A 26,633-nucleotide genomic window follows, 5' to 3' on the forward strand; every position below is an offset into this window, starting at 1 on the left:
CTAAGGATCCAACCAACCAACCAACAATCGGGTTCGAGTGCGTGGATGGGCCTGCAGTCACCGCCTCCACTACGAAATGATCGACTACTAGCATTGTGAGGTTCCACAATTAGTGTTCGCAGTGGTTCCCTTTAAAACAAGCTCCCTGCTACAGTAAGTGCTTCGTTCTTTCCCGATGGGGTTACTATAGCGTTGTTCTACTGCATATTTCGAGAACTACAGTGACCAGTATAATATCAGGCCATTCCTTTTCTTCTACATCTTTTCAGAACGTTCGAGGCAACGGGCGGAACAGAAGACGCAGAAACAGTGGCATGGGTGTTTTTACACTATCCTCGTTACGGTCCATATTGACAATGCTGGTTGCCCTGCAAACTGTGGCCCTGTGCTTCTTCGTGTGCTATAAAATGGGGAGCTTATCGGCGGGGCAGCGGGCACCTGTACAGTCACCATTCACCACGGGCCGTGGCTACCCTCCTAGGCCTCGTCCGAGCCCCATCGGCAACCGCATCAGAACCGCCGGCTGTACCATGGTTCAGTACGACCCCTTCGACCCGTCGGTCCTGGTATACTTTCAGCGACGCCCCAGGAAACACCCTTGCGGAGGAAAGCCCCATTTTCTCACTGTCGGAAGGTAACCCCGAACATCTCCATTACGCACCCGCGTGCTCATTCACTCCAACCCGGGTCTTTGCTTCAAATACTGTAAGCAGTAATCTCGGCGAAAATGCATTCGAATAACGCTTAACACCCACGCACGATGTCCATTGAAAGCCACCAGTGCACTTAAACGGCTCCGCTGTTGTAATTTTACCTTTAAGCTTGCCATAAATGTATTGCGGATCTAGGATGAGACGCAATCGCCTTAATTTTAAATACGATAGTCTTTCTCGGGCTGTTGCCGGTACTAAACCTACACTCGCCGAAATGGTAAAAACAATGGGTAAAAAACAAATGACGTTTCGGGGCCCGTACGGGTTCCTTGTTCACATATGAAGCGAAAAGCAGCTCGGCCGCATTTATACATGCGTGGAGCGGTGCAACGCGCATGCGTATGTTGCAGGCCCGGGCCCACGTGTCCGATTAAGAGCGTGCGGGGTTGATTGGATGTGGAAGGATTCTCGGAGTAGGTGGGTTGATAATATTTTTTCGGTGGCAATTATTCTGGCCGAATCCCATGCGATGACATGACTGGTTACGTTTTGATGTTCTGCCAAGGTGTTTAGCTGGGTGCGGCCGTTAGCAACGTCGTTTTTGTGCTCCTTTAGTCGCCTCTTAAAGTTTCCAGTTTCACCAATGTAGGCTGCGTCGCAAGTCTGGTAAGCCAACATGGCCCTGGGCGCGGCCATGTTGGCCGGCGTGACGCCATTCGACTTTTCTGAGCTTTTCGGACGTACTTCTCGCCGTGGCCATCGCTGGTGCCCGTGCGCATCGGACAGCTCCGGCGCGTCTCGATGGGCGAATTTGGCCATTGTTTGGAAGTGTTGTTACGAATTGGGGGTTGTTGTCCAACTATGTAAGGAGTTCCTACGTTCAGACGTTACTTAGAATCCCACGTAGAGGTTGTTTTAGCGCGGTTTTGATTGGAGTTCGTCGGCTAGTCTCCTGCTGACGCGTTTGGTCCAGATAGCTGTCCGGTTGTTTTAGTTTTTTCTTCTTCTAGGAACTATCTCAAGAGTAACAAAATAAAAACCTAAGGGCTGTAACATCGTGTAATAAAGCACAATTATGCCTGTATTACAGTTAAACCTGGATGCAACAAACCTCTATGCAACGAATTCCTAAATTTAACGAAGTTTTCGATTCCCCATCGCCAGGCCCATTGAAAGTAATGTTTTTGGGACCTGTATGTAGCGAAGGCGTTGCGACGGTTAACCTTGATGTTACGAATTCGCTACGCTGATCAGCTATTGTTTTTTTGCACTTTTTCTGAAAATTCGGCAGAAGAAGTGTGCTAATTTACCGAATTATGCCAGCACAGCAAACTACCGTGCGTTTCCATGTGTGAGTGCGGTGTCCGTTAGGAGCTAGGCTTGCTAGTCGGCGTGTCGCCCGTCTCCTCTGCTATCTGTGGTGTCCGTTCGTCGGTGATGGTTTCTGCTGCCAGAAACCGAAAAGTTTCGTCTTTCTAAGATAATCTCGCTTTTTTAAATCCCGTCCTCATCGGCGACAAATAACATTGCCGCCCAATGCGAGCACCCCCTCGCAAATTTTGAGTGCGGAAAAGAGCGTCAAGTTTACAAAAAGGCGTCCTTTAAGCGGAAGTTTGTTTCTTGAAACGCTTTAAGGCACCGAAAAGTGTCAAAAGCAATAGTGATACTCAAGTAACGTTTGTCAAGAAGGGTGTAAATGACCTTGTTTTTTTGGAATGCGTGTAGAGACTAAGCTCGTGGAAAAAGCATTAGGCACGCAGTTTTTCACAGTTGAATAAATCCGTGAATGGTGAGTTCACCGTCACTGATGTCTAGCATATCGGTTTCGTTTCTTCTTCATTCACGTAAGCTTTAACTCGAAACTTGCATGTAACGAAAACCTGCATGTAACGAAAAGTTGCAAATTTTTATCAAACTCGTTATATCGAGGTTTAACTGTACTAACCTTCTGAAACTTGTTTTAAAAAACTTCCTTTCCGGCCTACGTTAAAATTATTGGATGTGGACACAATATATATTATGAATTTGAAGCACTGTAGAACAAAATAATTCTGCAGTGGTGTGGAAGTTGTATATTATCCTTTTGCCGCTTCTTCATGCTTCAACGTGCGATGAATAAGCTGGAGCGGTCCGCGTTCTATTACCAGCTGACTTCGAGCTGACGCGTTCTGCCTTAAATACCTCTCACGCATTATCAGTTGTTTCCTTCTCGGTATGTGCTAATTTGCGACAATGGAAACACATACTTGAAACTGTCATATGCCGCATACAGCGGACGGAAACATCGCATTTACGTGTGGATATATCAACGTACGTTATGCGAGCTTGCGCTGAAATCGCAAAATAATACTTAGCGCGTATACAGTGAAGTGTATAAACACTCAATTCGGGTGATCAAGCTTTGTTAACACATAGCAATATTTCCCGATCTGGCACATTAGGCTACAGAGAAAAGCATTTTTTGTATTTTTATATTATGCATTTCATAATTAGTTTGGTAGCCTCTGCGAGATGACATTTTGGATGTGTCCTCAGTTTTAATGTTTGCTCGTGCATTCGTGAAATAATTCTTGTCAGGTTTTCTGCAATAAGTTTTATTTATGTATGACTTAATGGTTTGACTGCGATAAACATGTATGACGCCAATCGGGAGCCTACATAGGATCTAATTACAGAGAGTTGAAGGGGCGAATTTTCACTTTTTGCCACCTCAGTTGTCGCTCTGCATCGGACTCTGCTGTACCGTTAGAACAAGTTACTTCAGCGACTTGCGCAGTGGAATGTATCGTTCGAATTTCAGATTTTGGGGTTCTCGAGAGGTGCCTATGGAAGGTATGTGATGCTCTCTGAGGGCCCAGACTAAGCATACGTTCCGAGCCGCAGCTGCAATCGATAACATTTTTTTCTCTGCTTTACAAGACAAATACCCCCCTCGATATCAACTGACAACAACGGACTGTACAAGGGCTGATGCAACGCGCGCCTCCACGGGGACATCGAAGTAGAGGAGGTCAGAACGGTACTGCGTGGCCTCAACAGCAGATCGGCACCCGGTTGAGACGTCATCACAAACAAAGCCCTCAAGAATCTAGACGATCGATCCATCAGGAAACTAACGGCGTACTACAACAAATGCTGGAAAACCAGCACACAATCGATACAATAGAAGAAGGCCAGTATGATACTCACCCCCAAACCGGGAAAACCGCCGAGCACCGACAACCTCCACCCAATCTCGCTCACATCCTGCGTGGGCAAGGGGGCAAGGAGCTGGAGCACGTCCTGCTAAACAGGTGGCAAGAGTACCTCGAAAGAGAGAAGCTGTATCCCGAGACGATCGTGTGCTTTCAAGAACACCTTAGCACACACGGCGCATATTCCAACTCAAGCATCGAATCATTCTACGAGCGAAAGAGCGCACTGCAGGCGTCAATACAGTTCTCTGAATACACTCTCTGCTTTTCCACATTTAATACGACCGACACATGGGTCCTGTAGAGCGAACCTGAGCGCGTAAGAGCGAATGACTGAATCAAGCTTGGTGTTGCCGCACCGTAGAATTCACATGGTTCCGTACATTGACGTGGTTCCACGAACGTTTTGTTCCGCTTCGCGTCGGCCAACATGATCATCGAGTGCGTCTACAATATTAAATTATCACTTTTCTTCGTGGCTAAACAACTGCTACCGGACACATGGGGGTCTAACTCGAAAAAGCCAGTAGTGGTGAGTGCAGCGCTGGCGCCATCTGGTCAAGGCGGGGGTAACTGCTCGCTGTAAATGGCACACCGTTACACCTGGATATAACGAAGTTGACAAAAGTTTCAATTTTTTTGTTACATGCAGGTTTTCGAGTTAATCACGTGAATGAAGCAGAAACGAAACCAATATGCTAGACATCAGTGATGCTGAACTCACCCTTGTTCAAGGACGTATTTCACACTGAAACGCTGGGTCATTTGCGCCTGCTGCTAGTACACAGCCTCCGTATTCACAAACTCAACTTCATCACTTTTGCTTTTCGGTACTAATTCTCGGTGCCTCAACGCGTTTCAATTAAGAACCAAACTTAGGACGCAACGACGCCTTTTCGCGAAATTGATGCTCTTTTTTGCACTCAAAATTGTTAAGGGGATCTAGCTGGGAGCCTGCACCATTCTTCTTTCTCGCCGGAGGAGACGGCAATTCAAATTATGAGCCTGTATTGGAAAGGCAAAACTTTTCGCTTTCTGCCAGCAGAACTGATCACCGATGAACCGACGCCACACATATCAGTGAAGACGCCGACAGGCAGGCCAAGCACGTGACCGGCACCGCACTCACACGTGGAAACGCACTGGAGATTCCGGAGCGGGCGAAATTCGCCAAATTAGTGCATTTCGCCTGCGGATTTTCCAGAAAAAGTGCAAGAAACACTAACTAATCAGCGTAGCCAATCCGTTACTTCAAGGTTACCCGTCGCAACTCCTTTGTTGCATAGAGGTCGTAAACACTTGGCTTCAATGGAAGTGGAAGTGGGGAAATTAAAAACATTGTTAAATTCAGGAATTCGTCACATAGAGGTTTGTTACATCCAGGTTCAAATGTATACACGTTAGAGTAGGGTGCCTCGATTCACGCGTGTCTACGTTGTACGGCGGCGCCGGCATTGAGGCTCCCGGCATGCACCAGTGGAACGCAGTGAATGTAACTTGACATGAGCAAACCTTTAGCGTGTATATTCAGGGAGAAGCGAGACGGGAGAGGAACAGCATGAAAGGTCAGCAGGAAAGATGAAGCAGGCGTTAACTTCGCAAAGCCTCCAGACGAATATCGTCTTTCGTCGCCATTTGCAACGAAATCAGCAGAAACGCGGCCAATTTTTTGGTGGCCGCACTGTTTCTTCCTTGCGACTTCTGTAATCAAGTCTTTGCTACCACATTGCTACATTCTGCTACCTTCTGCAATTATATCTCTGCTACTACAGCAATATCAAACAATTCGAGCTTTTGTGAAGTGCACTTTGCGCGCGAAGTACTATGTCCCGAGTCGCACTGGGGCGCGATTCATGAGCGGGAATTACTTAAATGCGCCTACATGCGGTTGTTCTCGCTCACTGATGCACCCTTTTCACAGTTCTGACATGTTGCTTCATAAATTCGCGGACTCGCCACTTTTGTAGAGGCTGCTCGCGTCAGCTAAGAGCTTGCTGGTGATGCCGACTGCTGTCTCTTTCGATACATCAGAGGCCGGCAAAAAATATTGGCCGCGTATCTTCTCAACATCATTATCACCAGCCTATCTACGTCCCCTGCAGGGCAAAGGCCTCACCCATTATTATCCAGTTACCCCGAACCTGTGCTAACTGTCACCAATTTATCCCCGCAAACTTCCTGATCTCCTCTGCCCATGTAACTTTCCGCCGCCCTCTGCCTCCCTTGCCTTCTCTAGGGCTCCACTCTGTTACCTTTAATGACCAACGGTTATCTTTCCTTCGCATTACATGCCCTGCCCACGTCGATTTCTTCTTAATTTCTACTAATATGTCCTTAACACACGATTGTTCCCTGACCCACATCACTATCTTCTTGTCCCTCAATGTTACACGTACCATCTTCCGTTCCATTGCTCGATGAGTCGTCCGCAATTTAAGTTGAACCCTCTTAGTGAGCCTCCAAGTTTTAGCTCCGTAGGTGAGTACCAGTAAGATGCAGCTGTCATACACTTTCTTCAGGGACAATGGTAGGCCGCTATTCATTATCTGAGAATGTCTGCCGTATGCACTCCACCCCATTCTTATCCCTCTAAATATCTCTGCCTCGTGGTTGGGATCTGGGGTCGCAGCTTGGCCTAGGTAGATATATTCGTTTACCACTTCCACTGCCTCACCCTCTATCTCAAACTGCTGTACTGTCCCGAGGGTATTAATCATTACTTTGGTTTTCTGCATATTAATTTTCAGTATCACAGTTCTAATCTCTTTGTCCAGTGCAATAAGTATGCTTTGCAATTCGTCCCCCGAGTTACCTTAGCAAGGCAACATCATCAGCAAATCGGAGGTTACTGAGGTATCTTCCCAATTAAGTGCAAATGTCTTCAAAAGACAAGTGTGTTTTGTAGCCTGTTCCACGTAAATGCCATTCGTCTCGTTATCTAGGCGAAAATATCAAATATCTAGGCGCAGCATTGTTAGTGAATGACTGCATCGAACAGACAGCCGTTCTAGCTCTGGACAATGAAAGGAGCTCGTCTGCTTAGGTGCCGAAAGACGCGAAAGAACCAGCGTAGCAACGAAGCCGTCTGCACGCAACATGTGTCAGCGCCAGTTCCAAATTACATCGTTCTTTTCGTCGTTTCTTCAATTGAGGAACTGCTTGCACAATTTTTGCGTAGCATATTTACGGACACAAATCAAATTTCCGCCTATCAAGGGCGATTTCGGAAGAAACATAATGCCAACCACCGGCACTCCGTACTTTTGGTGGAAACGTATCAGCGCTAGCGCTAGCTCCCCTCCCCCATTGTGGCGCCACCTAGGAGCTGTAATCGCTGATCTGTGCAGCCTCTCGCTTCCGCCCGTCACACTTCCCCTTCCAGACACCATACTACTATAGAGAGAGAGAAATCACTTTATTTTCCAAAGAAGTTGGCTAAGAACGAGTGGTGGCTGCCGGCCGAAGGCTGGCGGCGACGGTGGCAGCATTGTCAACCAGAAGTAGCTGCACCCCCGGTTGCGAGCTGCCCAGCGCGTCCTCCCACTGCTCGACGATGGAGATGGGGGGAGTGGGTTAAGAGGGCAGGCCCACATGGCGTGGGTTAGAGTGTCCAAGGAGTAACAGAGGCGACAGTTGGGTGAAGGGAACTCAGAGGGATAGATCTTGTGGAGGAGGGACCGACGGGCGAGGGAGTTTGTCTGAAGGAGTCGCCATAGGCGCTCCTGATCGTTGGTGAGGGATGTGTGGGCAGGGTGTAGCGGCGGCGGGACAATCGGTAATGCTCCGTGACCTCTTGGTACGAGAGCAGTCGATCGCGGGCCGACCGAGCACCATGGTAGGGAGCAGGAGCGAGCCCAGCACGGCTGGTGAGATATCGTGCTGTTTTGTGGGCCGCCCCGTTGCCTCCCACCCCAGTGTGGGCCGCAGTCCTGACGATGTCGTCTGGTTGATGAGGGGGATTTTGGAGGATAGTTTTGAGTGCCGTAGTCGAAATGCTACCGCGAATGAAGCCGTCTTCGAATCAGTGATTATACTGTGTGGTTGTGGCCTAGTGATAAGGGCCAGGGCTATTGCCGCCTCTTTCGCCGTTGTGGGGTAAGGTGTCCGTACGGTAAGGGAAGTGACTGGGGGAGAGTTGGGGTGAGTCACCACTGCGAGAGCAAATCCTTCCGCGTGTCCGTACTCCGCGGCGTCTACATACATGGTGGTGGGGGAGATGGGGTCTATATCTGAAAGGGCACGGGCGCGCTGGCACCTGCGCTCCGCGTGATGCACTGGGTGCATGTTGCGCGGGAGTGGACATATGCAGAGGAAGTCTCGGATGTCTCGAGGCAACGAAGCTTCCTTCTCTGCCATTGCCGGGATGCCAATTCGTAAGCGGTGAAGAATGTGCCGCCCTGTGTAAGTGGTAGAGAGGCGGCGTAACTGACTAATACGATGGGTCTCTAGTAGCTCGTTTGCAGTATTGTATACTCAAAACGAGGCGAGTCTGGCAGTGGACGAGTAGAGAGGGATTTGTAATGCTGCCTTGTATGCCTTTCGGATGAGGCAGTCAATTTTGTCTATGTCGGAGGTGGTAAGCTTAAGGTAGGGGAGAGAGTACGTGATCCGACTGATGATGAAAGCCTGAACTAGACGGATTCGTTCTCTCTCCTTGAGCCCGTGGTTACGGCTAGCGATTCGTCGAATAAGGCCAATAGTTTGATTTACTTTAGAGGTAAGTAGGGATAGGAATTTAGCGTTACCTCGATTGCGTTGTATAATTATGCCTAGCACCTTAAGGGTTTGCACCTCTGGGATTGTCCAGTTGCCGAGGGAAACTTGTATGTTCGGCGAATCACAACAAGACCGGGCAGGGAGAATGAGCAGGGCAGATTTTTCTGGAGAACAGGATAACCCAGCGAGTTGCGCTTCTGTCTCCACGATATGGGCACCCTGTTGAAGGATGGTTTCTATCTGAGCATCGCTACCTCCTGGTACCCACAACGTAATGTCGTCGGCATATAGACTGTATCGGAGGCCAGGTACCGAACCTAACTTTTTGGGGATGTTCAAGATTACCAAATTGAACTAAAGAGGGGACAATACTGAACCCTGGGGTGTACCTATGGAAGGAAGTCGGATGCGATCAGAATGGAGCTCACCTATCTGGAGTGCGGCAGTGCGTGCGGTGAGAAAATCGCGTACGTAGTTGTAAGTGCGCTCTCCTGGGTGGATAGACTGTAGGCCTCTGAGGATTGCACTATGGGAGACTCTGTCGAATGCTTTTGTCAAAGCAAGGATCGCCGCTGCGTCGCGTTTACGTGGTTGGAAATTATCTCTTGGTGTAGCTGGAGGAGGACATCCTGGGTGGACAGTTTAGGTCGAAACCCTAGGACTGTGGTGGGAAAGGCCTCCGTGCTCTGATGTGAGCGGTTAGTCTGTTAAGGATTACATCTTCTAGCACCTTGCCCAAACACGAAGTGAGAGATATGGGTCGAAGGTGTTCGATAGTAAGAGGTTTGCCTGGCTTAGGAATTAATGTTATGGAGGCATGTTTCCATGCTAGGGGAAGGGTGCCTTGAGTCCAGTAATAATTAAAGTTAGCAGTTAGAGCCGTAATAGAAGGGTCGTCTAGGTTGCAAAGAAGTTTGTTGGTCACGACATCTGCACCTGGTGCGGATCCTGGCCGAATCAGTAGGAGGGCGCTTCTCGCTTCTGCTTCCGAGATGGGTGCGTCCAGTGTTTCGTTAGGCGAGCCGCGGTATGACGCGAGTGGAATTGAGGGACCGGTGGGGATGTAATGCGTGCTCAATGTGCGCAGGAGCTGTTCGTTGTCCCCCGAGAATTTCTGTAATATAACCGTGAGGAGGTTGCGTTGTTCCGTCTTAGAGTCTGTCTGATCTAGAAGGTGCCTTAAGAGGAACCAGGTGCGTTTCATTCCTAAGGTGCCTTTAATGCCGTCACAGATCTCAAACCATCGTTCACGGGTAACCTCAGCCGAGTATCTGAGAATTTCCGCTTCGAGACGAGTTACCCTAAGCCGAAGTTTCCTATTATGTTTTTCTTCCGCCATCGGCGCTGTATGCCGCAGTACGCTGCCCAAAGATGCTGTAGGTGTGGGTCGACCGTTTGCGCCGGTATGCATGGATCAAGGGGAATACTGGTTTTTCGGATATCAGCTACCATTTGCTGGACTCAGCGCTCGAGACCTAGCGGTGAGATTTGTGGGTCGTCATGACCACGGCGCACCTCTCGGAATTTGTCCCAGTATGGTAAGTGGGTCCTGCGGAGACGAGTATGAGAATGTTTGCTTAAGGACAGCGTGGTTTGAATTATGAAATGATCGCTGCCTAGTGTGTGAGTCAGGTTGGCCCAGGCTGTCTGAGGAGCGTTTAACGTGAGCGTGAGGTCCGGGGAGGAGTCCCTCTGAACGCTGTTACCCACACGCGTTGGGGTCTGCGAATCCGATTCAATCACAAAGCGGAGTGTCTGTATGTGATCCAGAGGCGCTGTCCTTTGCAGGTGCTGTGATGATACCCCCAGGCGGTATGTGGCGCATTGAAATCCCCCGTGACAAGGAGTGCATGGGGACCGGCCTCGCGTTTTGCTAAGGAGAGTAATTGGTCGAATGAGTGGTTGACTGATCTGGGAGAGCTATAAAAGTTTAGTACGTACAGTTTGATGTCACCACGTTGCGGAGGGTATACCACCACTAAATCGTGAGGGATCGCGAAGCTGTCAAATTGTATACGTTCTGCCGAGACGTTGCGATGCACCAAAACGGCAGTGGTTAGATCGCGCGTTCCTTGATAGGCCTTGTAGCCGGCAAGCGAGACTTTTGTAACTGCTTCCTGAAGAGTGATTACAATGGGGGGAGTTTCTTGGGCCTGTAAGAAGGTCTGTAAGGCGCATCGCTTGTTACGATACCCCCTACAGTTCCACTGCCAGACCCGGAGAGTATCCGTTTTACATTTCGTCGGTGAGTGCGTCGCAACCCGGGAGAGGTGTCCGAGAGGGAGTAAGAGCGTTTACTGCGGCGAATAGTTCGCGGACGGTTGACTGCATTTCCGCGCGCCATGACTCAATGTTGCCTTGAATAGGGCCTATATTGGCGAGGAGGTTCTGGTGGAGGCAGATGTATTCAGCCTGTTGCGCGGCAAGGGCTTGAGTACATTTTCTCTCGACTTGAGCGATCTGGTCTTTCAATGCAGCGTCATGTTGGTGAACGGCCTCGAGGGCGGATGGGGCATCAGAGACTGCCTTCCGTTTAACGGGAGAAGGGGGAGGAGGGGAGGGGTTATCACGCGAGGGGGAAGCATGTGTTTTGAGCATGTGATTCTCCTGGCGGAGAGCTTCATTTTATTTTTTGAGGGAGACTATTGCGGCTTTGATGGCCGCAAGCTCCTTGAGGACATCCGCGTATGCGACCGACGGGGAAGAGGAGAATGGCCCGGAGCAGTGGGTGGACGGCGCTAAGCAGCTCACCTGGGGGGTCAAGAGATTGCTGGCTTGGTGGGTCGTCCCTGCTGCGCTCTGCAGGGGTGGCCAGGTTGCAGCCCCGGCTAGGGATCGATCGGACAGGTCCGGTCCACGCTCGGTTTGTCTGGAGGAACAGGGCCGGGGAGGGTGACGTCTGGGGTCCTCTTTTCCATGGCCAGGTGGGGTAGTAGCGGACTGGGAAAGGTGCTGCGATGCGAACTGGGCGTAGCTGGGGGTTTGGCGCTTGGGTTGATATCTCCTGGGGCAGTCCGTTGAGCCGGTGAGATGGGCGCCACCACACACGATGCATTGCGCGTGATATGGGTGTTGCTCCGTGGGGTTACCTTGGCCGCACCGGGGGCAACGGGGCGGCAACTTGTTCCGGGGGCAGACATCCGGCCTGTGGCCTTAAGACGAGCACAGGGGGCAGGCTTCGGTTTTTCGTCGAAATGGGCAACAACGGTACGTCGTTGAGCGATATCGTATCTAGAAAGGTACCCTTGTTCCGTGGAAAAGTATCTGGGCATGTTCGACGTGTTCAGTCTTTTAGCGTCCAAAATTGGAAGATCAGGGTTGAACTCGCAAATACTCTTGTAGACTTGCTCTTTGGTGTCGTCCTCTGGGATGTTAAATATCACTCCGGTGACCGTGTTGGACTTAGCGGCCACATGGGCCGAGACATGGAAAGCCTGGTTCTTGGTTTGAAGGGAGGTTATCGCCGCATATGTTTTTGCGTGTTCTTCGGAGGGTGTGCTCACCAGGAAATAATTGGCGATCCTGTGCGGTCGTATTTGGTCCGCGTGGCTGAGGGAAGATTGGCCTGAGTCAGCACTACGTCGGCAATCGTAGCGGGTGGTAGCGCGGAGACATCGAGACCACCGCGCGGTCTGTGAACGATCTAGACATCCTCGGAGGTCAGAGGGATTAGTGGAGGCGCCCTCGCTTCAGGGCGTCGATGACGTAAGGGCGAAGGCTGCTCCTTGCCGGCATTAGGCTTGGTGGCCGGAGGAAGGTCAGCCTGGCGATGGCTTGTTTGTAGTGAACGTTGGCGGCGGTGGACGTCCGTCCAGTCAGGGTGATTGAACTCTTCGGGGTCCACATCCACCCCCTCAACGAGATTCTCCATGGCGACGCCTCCGACGGGCTTCCGTGGTGGAGAGACCGCGCCGGTTGATGCGGCGAGCACGTCGGGGCCGAGCTAGGCCTAGTAGGCCTAGCTTTCGGAACACTGGGGTGGAACCTTCAGGCGCCGATGATTTAAAGAACTGAGGTTGAAATAACGAAAAATTGGTGCCGGGCGAAAACTCACGTCGGGGACTCGATGGTGTGCCACTGAACGCGGTTGAAGGCAGTAGGCACGGTCTGGGAAGAGGTTTTGCCGGAGCCGACGTGGATTGCGTGAGCATCCCTCGGTCCCCTAGCGGAGTTTCTACTAGAGTGAACTAGAATACTTGGGTAGTGGAAAAAAACGGGCGCCGCCAAGTTAGGCACTTCGTGTCAACCCCGTGCGGTGGCGCTCGCGTGCCCCGCCCGAGGTGATTGTACAGTGGCATTGCGACTAAGGCCGCTGTGCAACGCCACCCCGTTACAAAGGGGAAGCCACTAAGCATCATTATCATCATCATCATCGAGCGCTTTTTTGCCTCGGGTAGCAGCGGGTAGGCGTGTGTTGGGGCATTCTCCGAGGGGCTACAGTTCTTTTTTCGTGTAAAAACAGTTGATAATGTATTAATGTACCAGGGTTTTTATGGAAAAGCTAGCTACGTCGTGTATTTACTGTTTGCTCATTTGTTCATCCCATTTAGCCAACCGAGCAGACCGCGCCGTAATTTAGCGATTGAGCTCGTTATCATGCCGATATTTTTGTCTTCGTTGTTTGATTATTTCGCTATCGTATTGTGTCAACTGAGGAAAGAGTGGCGTGCTTTAGGCTGGCCAGCATACGTCACTTCTGATTTTTTTCTTTATTTTCTTGCTGATTTTTCTATCAAGATCTGCATACCGAGGAAACTGCGTCGTGCGTACGCAAGCGTTTCCCGTTTTCTTTTTTTCAAATTTGACCCATGCAGCACACATGACAGATGTCTTAAAAGTTCAGTTAAGTCAACGAAAAGAGCGCAAATACAGGATTCGCAACCGCAATTCTCGGAAAAGCACCGTCACACGGCATAATTTTATTGCGTGATCATTTCATTTATTAAATAAACATAATTTTATTGCGCGTGCGTGTGCACGCGCGTGCGTGCGTCCGTGCGTGCATGCGTGCGTGTATGTGTGTTCGTGCATGCGCGCGTGCGTGTATATGTGTTCGCGCGTGTCTGTTCGCACGTGCGTGCGTGTACGTCCGTGCCTGCGTGTGTGTGTGCGTGCAAGTGTGCCTGCACACACACACACACACACAAATTTAAATAAGCCTGAGCCCGCTAGACTGCTTATATCAGCCCGCGTCCGACAGAGTATGAGCCCGAAAAAAATCGGCCTTTTCAACCTAGAGCGAGTATATATACATATATATCGCATTTATGTTTCTTTATATATATATATATATATAAATATATATATATATATATATATATATATATATATATATATATATATATATATATAGAAAATAAGGATTGGCAGTCAAGAAAACCTCGGAAAGCAAAGGGGAGGTTGTGGTGGGTCATAGAAACAGATGAAGCACCAGACCAGTATTCTGGAGGTCGTGGGTTCGGATCCCACCCGGCGGGCATTTTTTCACCACTTTCGCACCAGACCGGTATTCTGGAGGTCGTGGGTTCGGATCCCAACCCGGCGGGCGTTTTTTCACCACTTTCTTTCTGACTCAAAAAATTCTTCATCTGTTTCTATGACCCAACACAACCTCCCCTGTGCTTTCCGAGGTTTTGTTGACTGCCAACCCTTATTTTCTGTCTTAGTTCACAGAGCCCCTCATTTCCCATTTTCTGATTCGCTCTCTCTCTCTCTCTCTCTCTCTCTCTCTCTCTATATATATATATATATATATATATATATATATATATATATATATATATATATATATAAATATATATCTATATATATATATATATATATATCAAGGTTGCAGTCGTCATTGCCAGTGCTATTCGGCTTTTTTTTTCGAAATATTTAATAGGGCCGAATGACGTGTGCATGTCACGTTTCTTTGATTCATATATATATATATATATATAAGAGAAGAAAAACTTCGAACGAGGTAAAAGCACGATTGTGGCCTACGTTTCAGCAAAGAGAACTTGCTTTCCTCAGGGCCCTTAGGAAAGCAAGTTCTCTTTGCTGAAACGTAGGCCACAATCGTGCTTTTACCTTGTTCAAAGTTTTTCTTCTCATATATATATAAATATATATATATATATATATATATATATATATATATATATATATATATATATATATATAACACAGAAATAAGGGTTGGCAGTCGAGAAAACCTCGGAAAGCAAAGGGGAGGATGTGGTAGATCATTGAAACAGATTAAGAATTTGGAAAGAAAGAAAGAAAGTGAAGAAAAAATGCCCGCCAGGTGGGATCCGAACCCACGACCTCCAGAATACCGGTCTGGTGCGATAACCACTACGCTACCGGCGGGGCGATTTTCCCATTCACTTTCTGGGGTATTTATGTTAGGTATGTTTGTTTCCTGTGCTTGGGGGTGGTAGCCAGCGCCATTCGGACTAATCGGGGTGAAGGGGACCTTCTTTTTAACCCCCGGGTCGTGACTCGAGTGTCTACGACATGTCCAGAGTGGTCGACCAGCTTTGAACCCTCTTAAGCTCCCTTTGGCAACAAGACTGCCAGAACAGAGGCCCTCGCTATGCATGTAGCGAATCAGAATAGGAAATGAGGGGCTCGTTGAAAATAACACAGAAATAAGGGTTGGCAGTCGAGAAAACCTCGGAAAGCAAAGGGGAGGATGTGGTAGATCATTGAAACAGATTAAGAATTTGGAAAGAAAGAAAGAAAGTGAAGAAAAAATGCCCGCCAGGTGGGATCCGAACCCACGACCTCCAGAATACCGGTCTGGTGCGATAACCACTACGCTACCGGCGGGGCGATTTTCCCATTCACTTTCTGGGGTATTTATGTTAGGTATGTTTGTTTCCTGTGCTTGGGGGTGGTAGCCAGCGCCATTCGGACTAATCGGGGTGAAGGGGACCTTCTTTTTAACCCCCGGGTCGTGACTCGAGTGTCTACGACATGTCCAGAGTGGTCGACCAGCTTTGAACCCTCTTAAGCTCCCTTTGGCAACAAGACTGCCAGAACAGAGGCCCTCGCTATGCATGTAGCGAATCAGAATAGGAAATGAGGGGCTCGTTGAAAATAACACAGAAATAAGGGTTGGCAGTCGAGAAAACCTCGGAAAGCAAAGGGGAGGATGTGGTAGATCATTGAAACAGATTAAGAATTTGGAAAGAAAGAAAGAAAGAAAGAAAGATAGAAAGATAGAAAGATGGAAAGAAAGAAAGAAAGAAAGATATATATATATATATATATATATATATATATATCCTGACATAGAAAATATTTTTTTAGTATAGTATCAGCGAAAGATATTTTTAACGGCGCCGCAGTGACCTCGCACTTTGATTTTGTTGTTTTTCATTTAAGCAAAATGATCAATGCGGAAACTTTTTGGAATCAACCATCACGAAGACACTGCATCATGCGCTCGGGCAAGCACGTCCCAAAATATTTTTGTTCAAGCCCGAGCCTGGCCCGGGCCCGAGAAATGCGTGCTACCTGGCCCGGGCCCTTGCAGTGCACTAATTTACGCAACACACACGATACGTTTTAAAAACTTGCCAGCGAAAAGCATCAACATTCGCAACCGTACGTAGTTCTAAGAGCAGCACCACATGACACACTTTATCGCGCGATCATTTTAAAAGTGCGCAGTTCATTAGAACGCTGGTTACCCATTAACATAAAATAATTAGCGCTTTAGAAATGCACAAGTTCATGAAATGTACTGCCCACGTCTTGCAGACGTAAGATAATTATGAACAGTTAGGAACTCAACAAAGAAAAGCAGGGTAAAACAAATCGCAAATATAAAATATTTCTAGCAATCACATAAATTTATTAGGGGTGCAGTCCCACCCCACAATACTGCACAATCCTTTCAAACTGCATGAGTCATGGTCCTTCTGCAATTTGAGACCGTCGCACGCATAACACCCTGTCCGTATTACCAATAAATGACAGAATCAAGAAGACTTAAGGATCAGTGCAGTGCCTGCAAGGCTACTCTTGTAATTACACACAAAAAATAACCATTTGCAGCATCAAAACACAGCGTAAATCGCCGAACAGCAGCATAGCGGCACGTCGATCAACGCGCGCCTCTTCGGGATCTCCTCGGGCGGGGCACACCAGCGCCACGCGCGGCGGTTAACACGTTTGGCTTCAAGGGCGCCATGGGGAGCAGCCGCCGCTTTTTCCACTACCCAAGTATTCTAGTTCACTCTAATATTACGGCAGCTACGCTGAATTTCTGCAATGTCACTCACGCTGGTGCTGCTGCTGTTCCTGGGTGGGGCGCGGGGCCGCCCGCGTCAGCGGCTGCGGCGCAGCCGTAGGGGGGGCTTCTCTTCGCGGCATGGACAACCGGAATGACGTCGTCACGGCGGCGCGTGGAAAGGGGTCCCGCAACTCTTAGCTCCCTGCGTGAGCTATATAGAGGAACTCTAACTGTAACCTTTCGTTACTCTTGAATTGGGAGCACTGCTACGAAAGTGCGGCGCGAGCGCTTTTTGATATTGTTAAGTCAAAGTAGTTTTTCAGGGGCATAATTTAAAACAAAGCCTTCTGCCTGTAATAGTCAACTGTTCCTTCGTGGCGTGGGCGACAAGAAACTCCCAACGCGGCTGGGGAGGGGCAGGGCTCTTTTTACTCACAGAGCACAGTGTAGATGCCGCGGCGAATGGTTACCCAGCGTTCTCCACTCGCGGGTGCCTGCTACACACCGGCGGGTGCGTCGGCGGGACGGCTTTGTCGTCTGCTTTAGCGACGGTTGTTTTGGGCCTGTTTTGGGGCAGCTTCGCGTCCATTGCGCGCTTCGCTCGCACAGCTTGATTAACTTGTTCGAAAGCACGTCCTAGGTGACCCGGACCAAACGTAATTAAGTGGTCGTACGGCAAAGATACGTGAATGATTGGCTTTCAGAGCGGGAAAAACACAACGTAGACACCACGTACAAACATCTAACTGCTAGAGAAACGCCACCTTTAGCGCACTGCTTGCCACGAATGGGACTCCGTTTTTATAAATTGGCGATTACCAATTCCGCTGTGTTTTAAGAGGTGTTACAAAAGGCGAAAGGAGCAACTGGTTCCGATAAATAGCGATTATAAAAGCCCCTCAGCTTTCTCGCAATTCTCAAACTTACTAAACTAACTTGTTTAAATCGGTTTAATTGGGAATCAGTAAGCTCACATGCCGAATTCTTTCAGCGTCTGCGCTTGTGTCGCGCGGTGGTGTAGACCCAAGCTAGCACATCAGAATGGGTAGGTTCCGCTGTCTCATCCCTCGACAGACGCTCCTCTTCGCTTTCTTTCTCCCGACTCACGCCAGCGCTACATCGGTGGCCTCCGCCGCTCTAGCCCAGCCCTGGCCGATGCTGCCGCGTTCAGAATGCCGCCGCCGCCAATTTCAGGTAACGGCTTGAAGAATCTCTGGTTTCACTCTTTGTAGAGCCACGTGGGTGAATTCAAACGATGCAGACGAGTAGCAGACGACGTAATGCGGATGCCGATGTCAAAAGGGCGTCCGTTCTGAGGATCTGCGTGCGCAGTATTATTAAAATTGATTCAAAATCGGTTTTACACAAATTCAAATTGAGTATATTTGGCATTTTTTTACATAGCAAAAATGCAGGGAGAGGAAACAAGAAGCTGATGCTATATCAGCTTGACTGTCCCATCCGCCCTTACAAGGCAGTGAGCTGGGCAGAGTGCAGCTGTTAATGAAATGAAATACACATTGTACAGTAGAGGAACAAATTGTGCAACGTTATAAAAACAGCAATATTAGAAAATATCAACTACAGGAATGCAGAAAAAACACAGTAAAAACACTGCTAACTTAAACATTTCTCATAAATCACTGCAGTGACACAATTTAGGAGAGAAAGGAAGAAATCAAGAATGCAAAAAAGAAAAAGAACGAAGTAGCCCCCAAAATATTGAAACATAAAAAACACAATAATGTACGAAATACGAACCGTATCATGTTCAACGAGAAATAATGTGACAGCAGTGTACGACTCAGTGAAATAAAGCCGTTAATTGGAAATGAAAACCGAGCAAAAACACAACAACATTTGAGCATATACATGTATTTACCTGTCACTGCGCTTTTAACCACAATGTTTTTGCACAATTCAAGAACAGCAATTTATGAAATGAAATAAGGAACCGACCAAGTGGCTTCATTTAGAAATGTACATCCTGTATTAAGAACCTTTCTCAGGTTCCATAGTGACAGAAATGCGGTAATATTACCTTTTACTTCCTTTTATAACTAGCCAGCAAAATAAAACTGTACAATTGTGGGCGGGGACGCTATTAAGGGAATTACAATAATCGCGTAATGACATATCGTAGGAAACGTTTGCAACATTTCGAAGTGCTTTCTTTTGAATAGAGAATATGTTGTCTATATTAATATTCTTTGATGTTGTGCCCAAAACCAAACCACAGTAACTGATATTGGTTGAGAACAGCGAGTTATAAACAATTAGTTTTATTGTTATTCGCAAAAAATGACGAAATTTGCACAGAATACCAGAAATCTTTGCCAGACTGCTGAGTACCCGCTTTACCTGTGTATTCCACAGTAAAAGCCAGTTAAAAATAATGCCTTGAGTTTTGACATCCAAAACTTCTTCAATCCTAATATTACCAACATGCAGGATAAAATTGTACTCAATATGTCTCTGATATGGCCTAAATACAACAGCTTTTGTTTCCATACTGTTGATTTGCAAGGAATAAACAGCACTCCAGCGGTTTAGCTTTTCTAGCGTAGCATTTGCACTAAAACACAGTTCTTTGGGGTTATCAGATTGTACAAATAGGCTTATGTCATCGGCGTAAATTATGGAGGAAGTTTGATCTATTATGCTTACATTATCGTTAATGCATAAATTAAATAATATTGGTCCAAGTATGCTCCCTTGAGGGACTCGATTTGTCAAATTTGTGAAACTAGGGACTAAAATAGCTATTTCGACAAACTCTTTTCAGTTAGTTATATACTAATTCGGAAGTTCCAGTGCAACACCACGAAATCCATAATACTTGAATTTTTCTGAGAGGGTGCGGTTATTTATTGAGTCGAATACCTTTGAGAAGTCGACAAAAATGCCCATAACTTGTTTCTTGCTTTCAAAGGATTTAATAATATTATTTTTTTGGTTGATAGGGAAAGCTCTGTAGATATTCCCTTACGGAAGCCAGACTGACGTGGGGATAAGATGGAATGCTTTTCGCAGAAAGATATCAATCTTGAAGATATGACCTTTTCTGACGCTTGTTGGGAGCATGGAAATCAGTCTGTAAATCAAAAAATTATTTTTGTTGTCAGATTTGTGTATAACTATTACTTTGGCTCGTTTAATCTTTTCTGTGAACATACCAGAGCTCGAAGGGGGGTTAAAGATATGTTTCAGGGCAGCTAAAAGACAATCTTGAACAAATTTTATTGGCTTAATCCTAAGACCATCAATATGCCACGCATTGCTGTCGTTTAGAGATGCGAAAAGTGTGTGTATTTTGTGCGGCGTTGTTCAGGACTCGGAAAAGTGTATTTTTATTCGTCACAGTTAAATATTCAGAAACAGACTTGTTGTGTGAGCTATTTATAGGATTTATAAAATACGTGTTAATCGCTTCAGCAATTTCTAAGCATGAAATGACCGTAAAATTATCTAAGATTTCATTTACGTCATTTATGGAGTTATTGCGGTTCAGAACGGTGTTTAACTTGCGCCAGAGTCCCTCTGGGTGGCTTTTACCCGATTCTTTGAATACGCTACTAAAATAGGCTTGTTTACTCTACGGAGACGTCGATTTGTTCTATTCCTGTACCTTTTGAAATTCGCAAGGTCATCAGGGTTCCTTCTATTAACAAACAACCTATTACTGCTACTGAAACTGTGCGTATTATTACTGCTGAAATTCGCTGCGAGATATCTTCATATAAAAAGGTAGTTATTTTCGTAGTTATCTCAGCTTTGACACTTCGTGTGAGTCTCCCTTTATCTGTATCAAGGCTACCAGGTTTCCACGTGTGCACGCTGGTTCTACAGACGCATCTACCTCCTTGAAAATAGTGTGCAACAGTTCCGCTGTAAATGTGTTAAGGTGAGGACCCCACCCCCAGTGCTGTTTCATTTTACAACCCTTCGTATTTGCATCATTTCGTAACCACGGATTTTCGACCGTAGGCCGGTAACAAAAATGGCCGCGTATCTGCTCCTTTCGTTGCAAATGCCGTCAAAAGACGATAGTCTTTATAGGCTTTTGCAAAGTAAAGGCCTCCCTTCGCTTTCTCGCTCACCTCTCATGTTGTTCCTCTTGCGTCACGCTCCACCCAAGGTAAAGACGCCAAAGGTTTGCTTAATTCATTTTAAATTTCCCGCGTTCCACCACTCCAAACCGGGTGTTTCGATGCGAACGCTGCCGTACGGCGAAGACGCGCGTTAATCGAGGTGCCTTACTTCAACGTTTATAGAACCGCGTTTCCCTACTCCACGTGCGTTGCAAGCAGAACGTGGAACCTATCTAGTGGAACCTTGCGTAACTGTTGCCGGTTGATTTCTTAAAATCGCGCCAGAAGCTAAAGTGGCGAGGGTGACAGCAGGCGACGGCGGAGGGAATTCTTTTTCTGCAGTTGATGAAGTATTTAATTTCGCAAAAGTCAAGCATGTTTGATTTTTTTATAAAGAACACTGCAAATATCACTTCTGTATTGATTTGCTGTCTCATATTTGCGTAATGTCTTGTTCTTCTTCAACAATGTTGACAAGTATGAACATTACACCGGACACAGACGGGTAGATTTAGCTGTGACTATATAAGACTATTGCGCAGGCATTGTTTTGCTTTGGCCGGGTGGCTGAATCGAGTCACAGACAGACAGACGGGCAGACAGACATACAGACAGACCAAAATTTCTGGGTTTAAGTAGCCCAAGGAAGACTATCGTCTTTAAAAGCTCCGAGAATTACCGTCACAATAGCAATCATGCATGCAGAATTGCATCCGAGCTTGCACGAAATTGTGACGCTTATTACGTAATGAACAAACACGTGGAAGAACGCTACACGGAGAGGATAAGCATGTAACACAAGGGCAGTACACTTTAACATTCCTTGTGTTTTTCTGCGTGGAAAAGAAACTAGCAATACATTTTGAAGCGAAACTGCGTCAAGTTAGATTTTTATGCATTTTTCAATGCCGTTGCATCAATATCGCCGAACCGCTGCGTGTTATCGAAGCGCGAGTCATCCTATAGCACGCTCTGTAACTCCGCAGTAGCGGAATGGAGCTTGTGGCAGCTCAGCGAGTCGTAGAAAGAGGGACGAAAATATCGAGACATCTCCTGTAACGTGAAACCTGGGGTGCGGCGAAGCATGCAGTGTGTAACTGTATTCAAAGATTGTAAGTCTCTCTCTTGTCACGTGGCCAGAGCTGATTTGGCGCTGGAGAAGCGCCTGTGGGAGGAGCAATCGCGCGGTTGCTGAGGCGGTGGCGCCAACTCTTGCGTGGAACTGGATTTAAGCAATTAAATGAGAGACAGATTTGCCGTCAGTTCTCGTGTCACACGCTGCAGCATGCTAACCTGGAAAAGTGTCGTGTCTCTGAAGCACGAAGCGTTCTAGCGCAAGGCGTTGGCAAACGAGTGTCTTTGCTCACATGAGTGAAATGTTCCAGCACGAGGCGGTAAAAACAGTGTCCCGGTGTCTTTGTTTGCTACGCGTTACTTCCTAGCGCGAGACGTTGCAAAAAGAGTGTTCCGGTGTTATAGTACCGTGACTACGTGAGATGACGACGGCATTAAACGCCGACAGCCCGATCCCCTGAAGTGCATGACCCTAAAATAATTTTAAATAGAGAAAGAAAAATTCTTTATCTATTGCTGAACGAAGGGGGCGGGGAGTATTTGCAACCTGTTCGGCGCTGGAGATAATGACGGTCTGGAAATCGACAGTCGAGCGTCCCAAGGCTGGCTCCCATTGTTTGGGATGCAGGCAAGGGGAATGCGAGCACTAGCAGAGGGGGAAAAAGTGTCTTTGAGGGGCACCCCAGAACTGGTAAAGGGGGAACAGAAGCCAATCGAAAGTTTAAGGAATGGACTGATAGCCAAGCAACTCGAGTCAAGCAGCCACACGGCGAATCCCTTCCAGAACGCTGGGCGGAAGCAAAGCGTCTCACCCGCACAACTCGACATTATTGCTTTCGCATTTGGAACACTTCATAAATCCTTAGGTGTTCCCGGAGGTCCGTTGGAAAGTGGTGCGTTTCGAATGCACCACCTCTGTTTCTGTTGTCGTTGATTTGAAGGTGGATGTATCGGCAAAGCGAAACAAAAAGCCCTTCTCGTTCGGCTTGCTATGCCACGCCTATCATGACCAGCCAACGAGTAAAGAAAACGCCTGCGTTTATCTATTTGAAATTATCCAGTAATGTGCCCGCAATTTTGAGTGTGCCCGTAAGTGTGTATTGTAGCGAGATAAAAAAAAAAGATTGGCCGATGTTACGTAGTGGCGATTACTGGACAGATTTGTTAACACCCACATTTGCAGGGTGGAATCGGATATAATATTTTAGATGCGACACTGAGAGCATCTCATGCTCTGGGCTATGCCACTCTTGCGTCTGTCCGGCGTAGTCGGCGTCCGCACAGCTGTGTCTCTCCTCCTCTCCTCTCTCCGAAAGCGAACGCTCTCTCCCAAACAGCTGCAGGTGGGCACGCGCAGCGCAGCGCGTGGCGTGATGTGCTCTTACTTCGCCGGTGGGCGGCGGTGCGCGCGCGGTGCGCATGTGCAGTAATCTTTCTCTCCGCGCTCTCCTCTTCTTCGGGCGCTGTGAATATAAGCGGCATGCCGCGCTTCGGCGGCATGCCCCCCCCCCCCCCCCCCAAACTGAAACCCAAACTGAACCCCCATGCAGTGTCGCATCACACCAGGGTTCACGCGAGGGGAGGTGGGCGTAATTTTTTTTATATCTCTCCATTACCAACGCCCTTACGGAAGGAAGGCTCGAAACCTAGTATGGATAAGGGATCGTATCGAACCTGGTATTTAATGTTTTATTGATGAATGCGTTACGGCGTAACATTCAACTTTTTAGGGAATCCCCGCACCTGCCCACCTTCGCATGGCGCCGACACGTTCGTCATACCAAATGTGCAAGATCATTTTATGAACCACAGTTGATCGCATGCTGCTAACCTTTCTATGTTTTGTGCTTCCCCCCACAGGAATGGCCACCCCGTCATCATTAAGGAAAATCTCGTGGCTCACAGCGTGCATCCCAGTGATTTGACGTGCAGATACCGGGAGATATACCGGAATAAATCGTTGGAGGAGCCTGATAAAGCGTACATGAAAGGGCGCAATCGACGACTCTCATTCGGGAAGCCCCTATCGAAAGAGTTTCTGCTCGTCAAGTGCGCATCAAAACAATATCCAAAGTCGTCTTTCCACGAGCAATTCCTCCTCAATCCTATCGTTAAAAAGCGCAGCGAGGAAGGACTTCGAAAGAAGATACGGCAAACACCCCATAACCTAAGTGTCTTAATACTCGGCGTTGATTCGGTTTCGAATTTAAACTTGCACAGACAATTTCCGTACACAGCGCGCTTAATGCGTGAAGAGCTCCGTGCTTTTGAACTGCATGGATATAACAAAGTTGGTCTGAACACACTTCCGAACCTGTATCCACTTCTCATGGGTCTCACGAACTCTGAAGTCACCGAAGCTGCACCGGATGGGTTCTATGATCCCCTAATAAGTCGCTTCATCGCGAGTAAGTATGGCAAGCGCGGTTACACAACGATGCACCTCGAAGAAAGCAGTTCCTTCGGGCTGTTCGCCTACGAGGGCCGTGGCTTCAGGCGTGCACCAGCGGACTACTATCTGCGACCGGTGATTCAGGCCATGGAACAATATTCTAGGCTAGGTTCGTTCGGCGTTCCATGCTTGGGACCTACGATGCCCTTCGAAGAGCTCCTTGACTATCTCAGAAGGTTCTTACAGACGATAGGACAGCGACCTTTCTTCGCTTTCGCCTGGGTCAATGACATCACTCACAACAATCTAAACAATGCCGGCTACGCTGATGCCCCTGTCCACCACCTGCTGCAGTCGCTTCGCGAGTCCGGCGTGCTCAGTCGGACGTTACTCGTGTTCCTCAGTGACCACGGCATTCGGTTCGGGGACATCAGGGAGACATATTTGGGCAAGTTAGAAGACCGGCAACCCTTTGCCTTCCTCGCATTCCCAGCGTGGTTCCTGGGGGCGCACCCGGAAGCAGCACGCAGTCTTCGAGTCAACCAGCGGCGCCTCACCACCCCCTTCGACATCCATGCCACGCTCGTCGAACTGCTCGAATACCCGCGCCTGGAGCGGCCCAACACGACGTACGGATTGAGCCTACTGCACGAGGTGCCCGACACGAGGACGTGTGCTGACGCCTCCATCTCGCGCGCCTGGTGCACGTGCAGCATCCAGGTCGACGACTACGTGTCGGAAACACTCGCCCTATCCATGGCCGACTACATGGTGTTAATTATCAACGACGAGCTTCGGAAGACGCCCGAATGCTCGCAGTATACGCTGCTTGATGTTCTTGACGTCACGACGCTTCAGCAAACGACTGCTGAGCGAGAAGGTAATGTGAACCACTACTGGGTGACTGTCAAGCTTTCTCCTGGCGGCGCAGTGTTCGAAGGCACTGTCCAAGTGCGTGGGGACAGCGTTACAAATGTCACGGCTCTGACCCGTGTCAGTTGGTTCTCTGACACGTCTACGTGCTCAAGCTATGCTAAGGATTTTTGTTTCTGTCGCACAAAGCGGTAATGTGCGCGTGAAATATTTGGCCTATACCAATTCTGAGACTACAGTCATTCTTCAAAGTACACCTTGAACAAAATCACTGAAAGAACTCCGCAGGCTTTTGCTTTGGCAAATGTGGACGTCCTCAGATTTTCTGGCGTGATTTTTGACAGAGTGCCTTTTTATGATTTTTGTGCGTTGATCTGGTTCAAATAAAAGTGATGTTTCAAATTAGGAGTTATTCGCGAGAACGACGATGACCTGTGATCTCTGTTAGCTGTTGCCGCTTAGAAGTAGATATGCGCACAGTATAAAGATACGAGGAGAGAGAGATAAAACTTTATTTAAAGAAGGTGCCCCTAGTCCAGGGCTCCTGGTATTGAGCTGAGGGCCAACTCTGCCCGTTCGGTCAGCTGTCGCAGACCTTGAGTGGTTGAGTCGGCCAGCCACTCCTCCCACTTTGCGGAAGTTACGTGAGGTATGGCGGGAATCTGGGTGCTAGTACAAAGTGTGTGATACATGACCGAGTATTCCCCGCAGTGTGGACCACTGATCTCCACTTAGTTGCTGGATGGCGCTTCGCCGCTGTCGCGGCCGGGCGCGCGCACGGCCACCGGAAGTTCAACGGCTCGTCCCGGAAGTCAGGCGTCTGCTACGCTTCTCACCCGCTGATAAGCGTCCCCACTGGCGCATTTTGGCATTTTGTTCTCACTTTATGGCTTTTTGGCTGTACACATCGCGTACAGATCGCAACTTATGCTATACCGAGATATGAGACGTTAATATGAAGCAGAATTTAATTGCAAAGGAGAACGAAAATGCCACTTGGGTCTTGGTTTGAGAGGAGACGAAGCAGCTCTAACGGGATTTATGCTAGAAACTTATGCTAGGGATTTATACTAGAAAAAAAAACAACGTGGTCACGACGTCAGGCTGTTGCCGCGGGTTCGTGCGCCCGTTCTGTCAAAACAGTTGTCAGTAAAGTGGTCACTGCAGAGCCTGTTGCCTGGGGATGGAGAGCTAGTTACACGGGCCCAGTTAACCAGGGTTAAGGAAAAGCGCGGTTAGACAAAACCGCAGTTTGCTGCGTTACACGACAGGCGAAACTGCGGTTACGTCGCTAACCATGGTTAACGTAAACTGAGCTTGGCCAGTTCGGGCACGCTAATCGCAGTTTCCGCAGCCGCAGTGCTCAAAATCGCACAATTCAATTCGGACCCAAGTGGCGGCGCATCAGCG

At 48.1% G+C, this 26,633-nt stretch overlaps 1 protein-coding gene across 1 annotated transcript; it reads left to right on the forward strand.

Moving 5' to 3' along the window:
• Positions 1-273: 273 nt before the first annotated feature.
• LOC144158583 (uncharacterized) lies at positions 274-25,596 on the forward strand. The gene is made up of 2 exons (XM_077689567.1): positions 274-634; positions 23,819-25,596. The coding sequence occupies exons 1-2, from the start codon at positions 315-317 to the stop codon at positions 25,416-25,418; spliced, it is 1,920 nt and encodes a 639-aa protein (XP_077545693.1). The 5' UTR covers positions 274-314; the 3' UTR covers positions 25,419-25,596.
• The last annotated feature ends 1,037 nt before the right edge of the window (positions 25,597-26,633 follow it).

The sequence above is a fragment of the Haemaphysalis longicornis genome, unplaced genomic scaffold (assembly GCF_048455015.1).
Source record: "Haemaphysalis longicornis isolate Haplotype H1 unplaced genomic scaffold, Haemaphysalis longicornis Haplotype H1 scaffold_10, whole genome shotgun sequence".
Lineage (NCBI taxonomy): Eukaryota > Metazoa > Arthropoda > Arachnida > Ixodida > Ixodidae > Haemaphysalis > Haemaphysalis longicornis.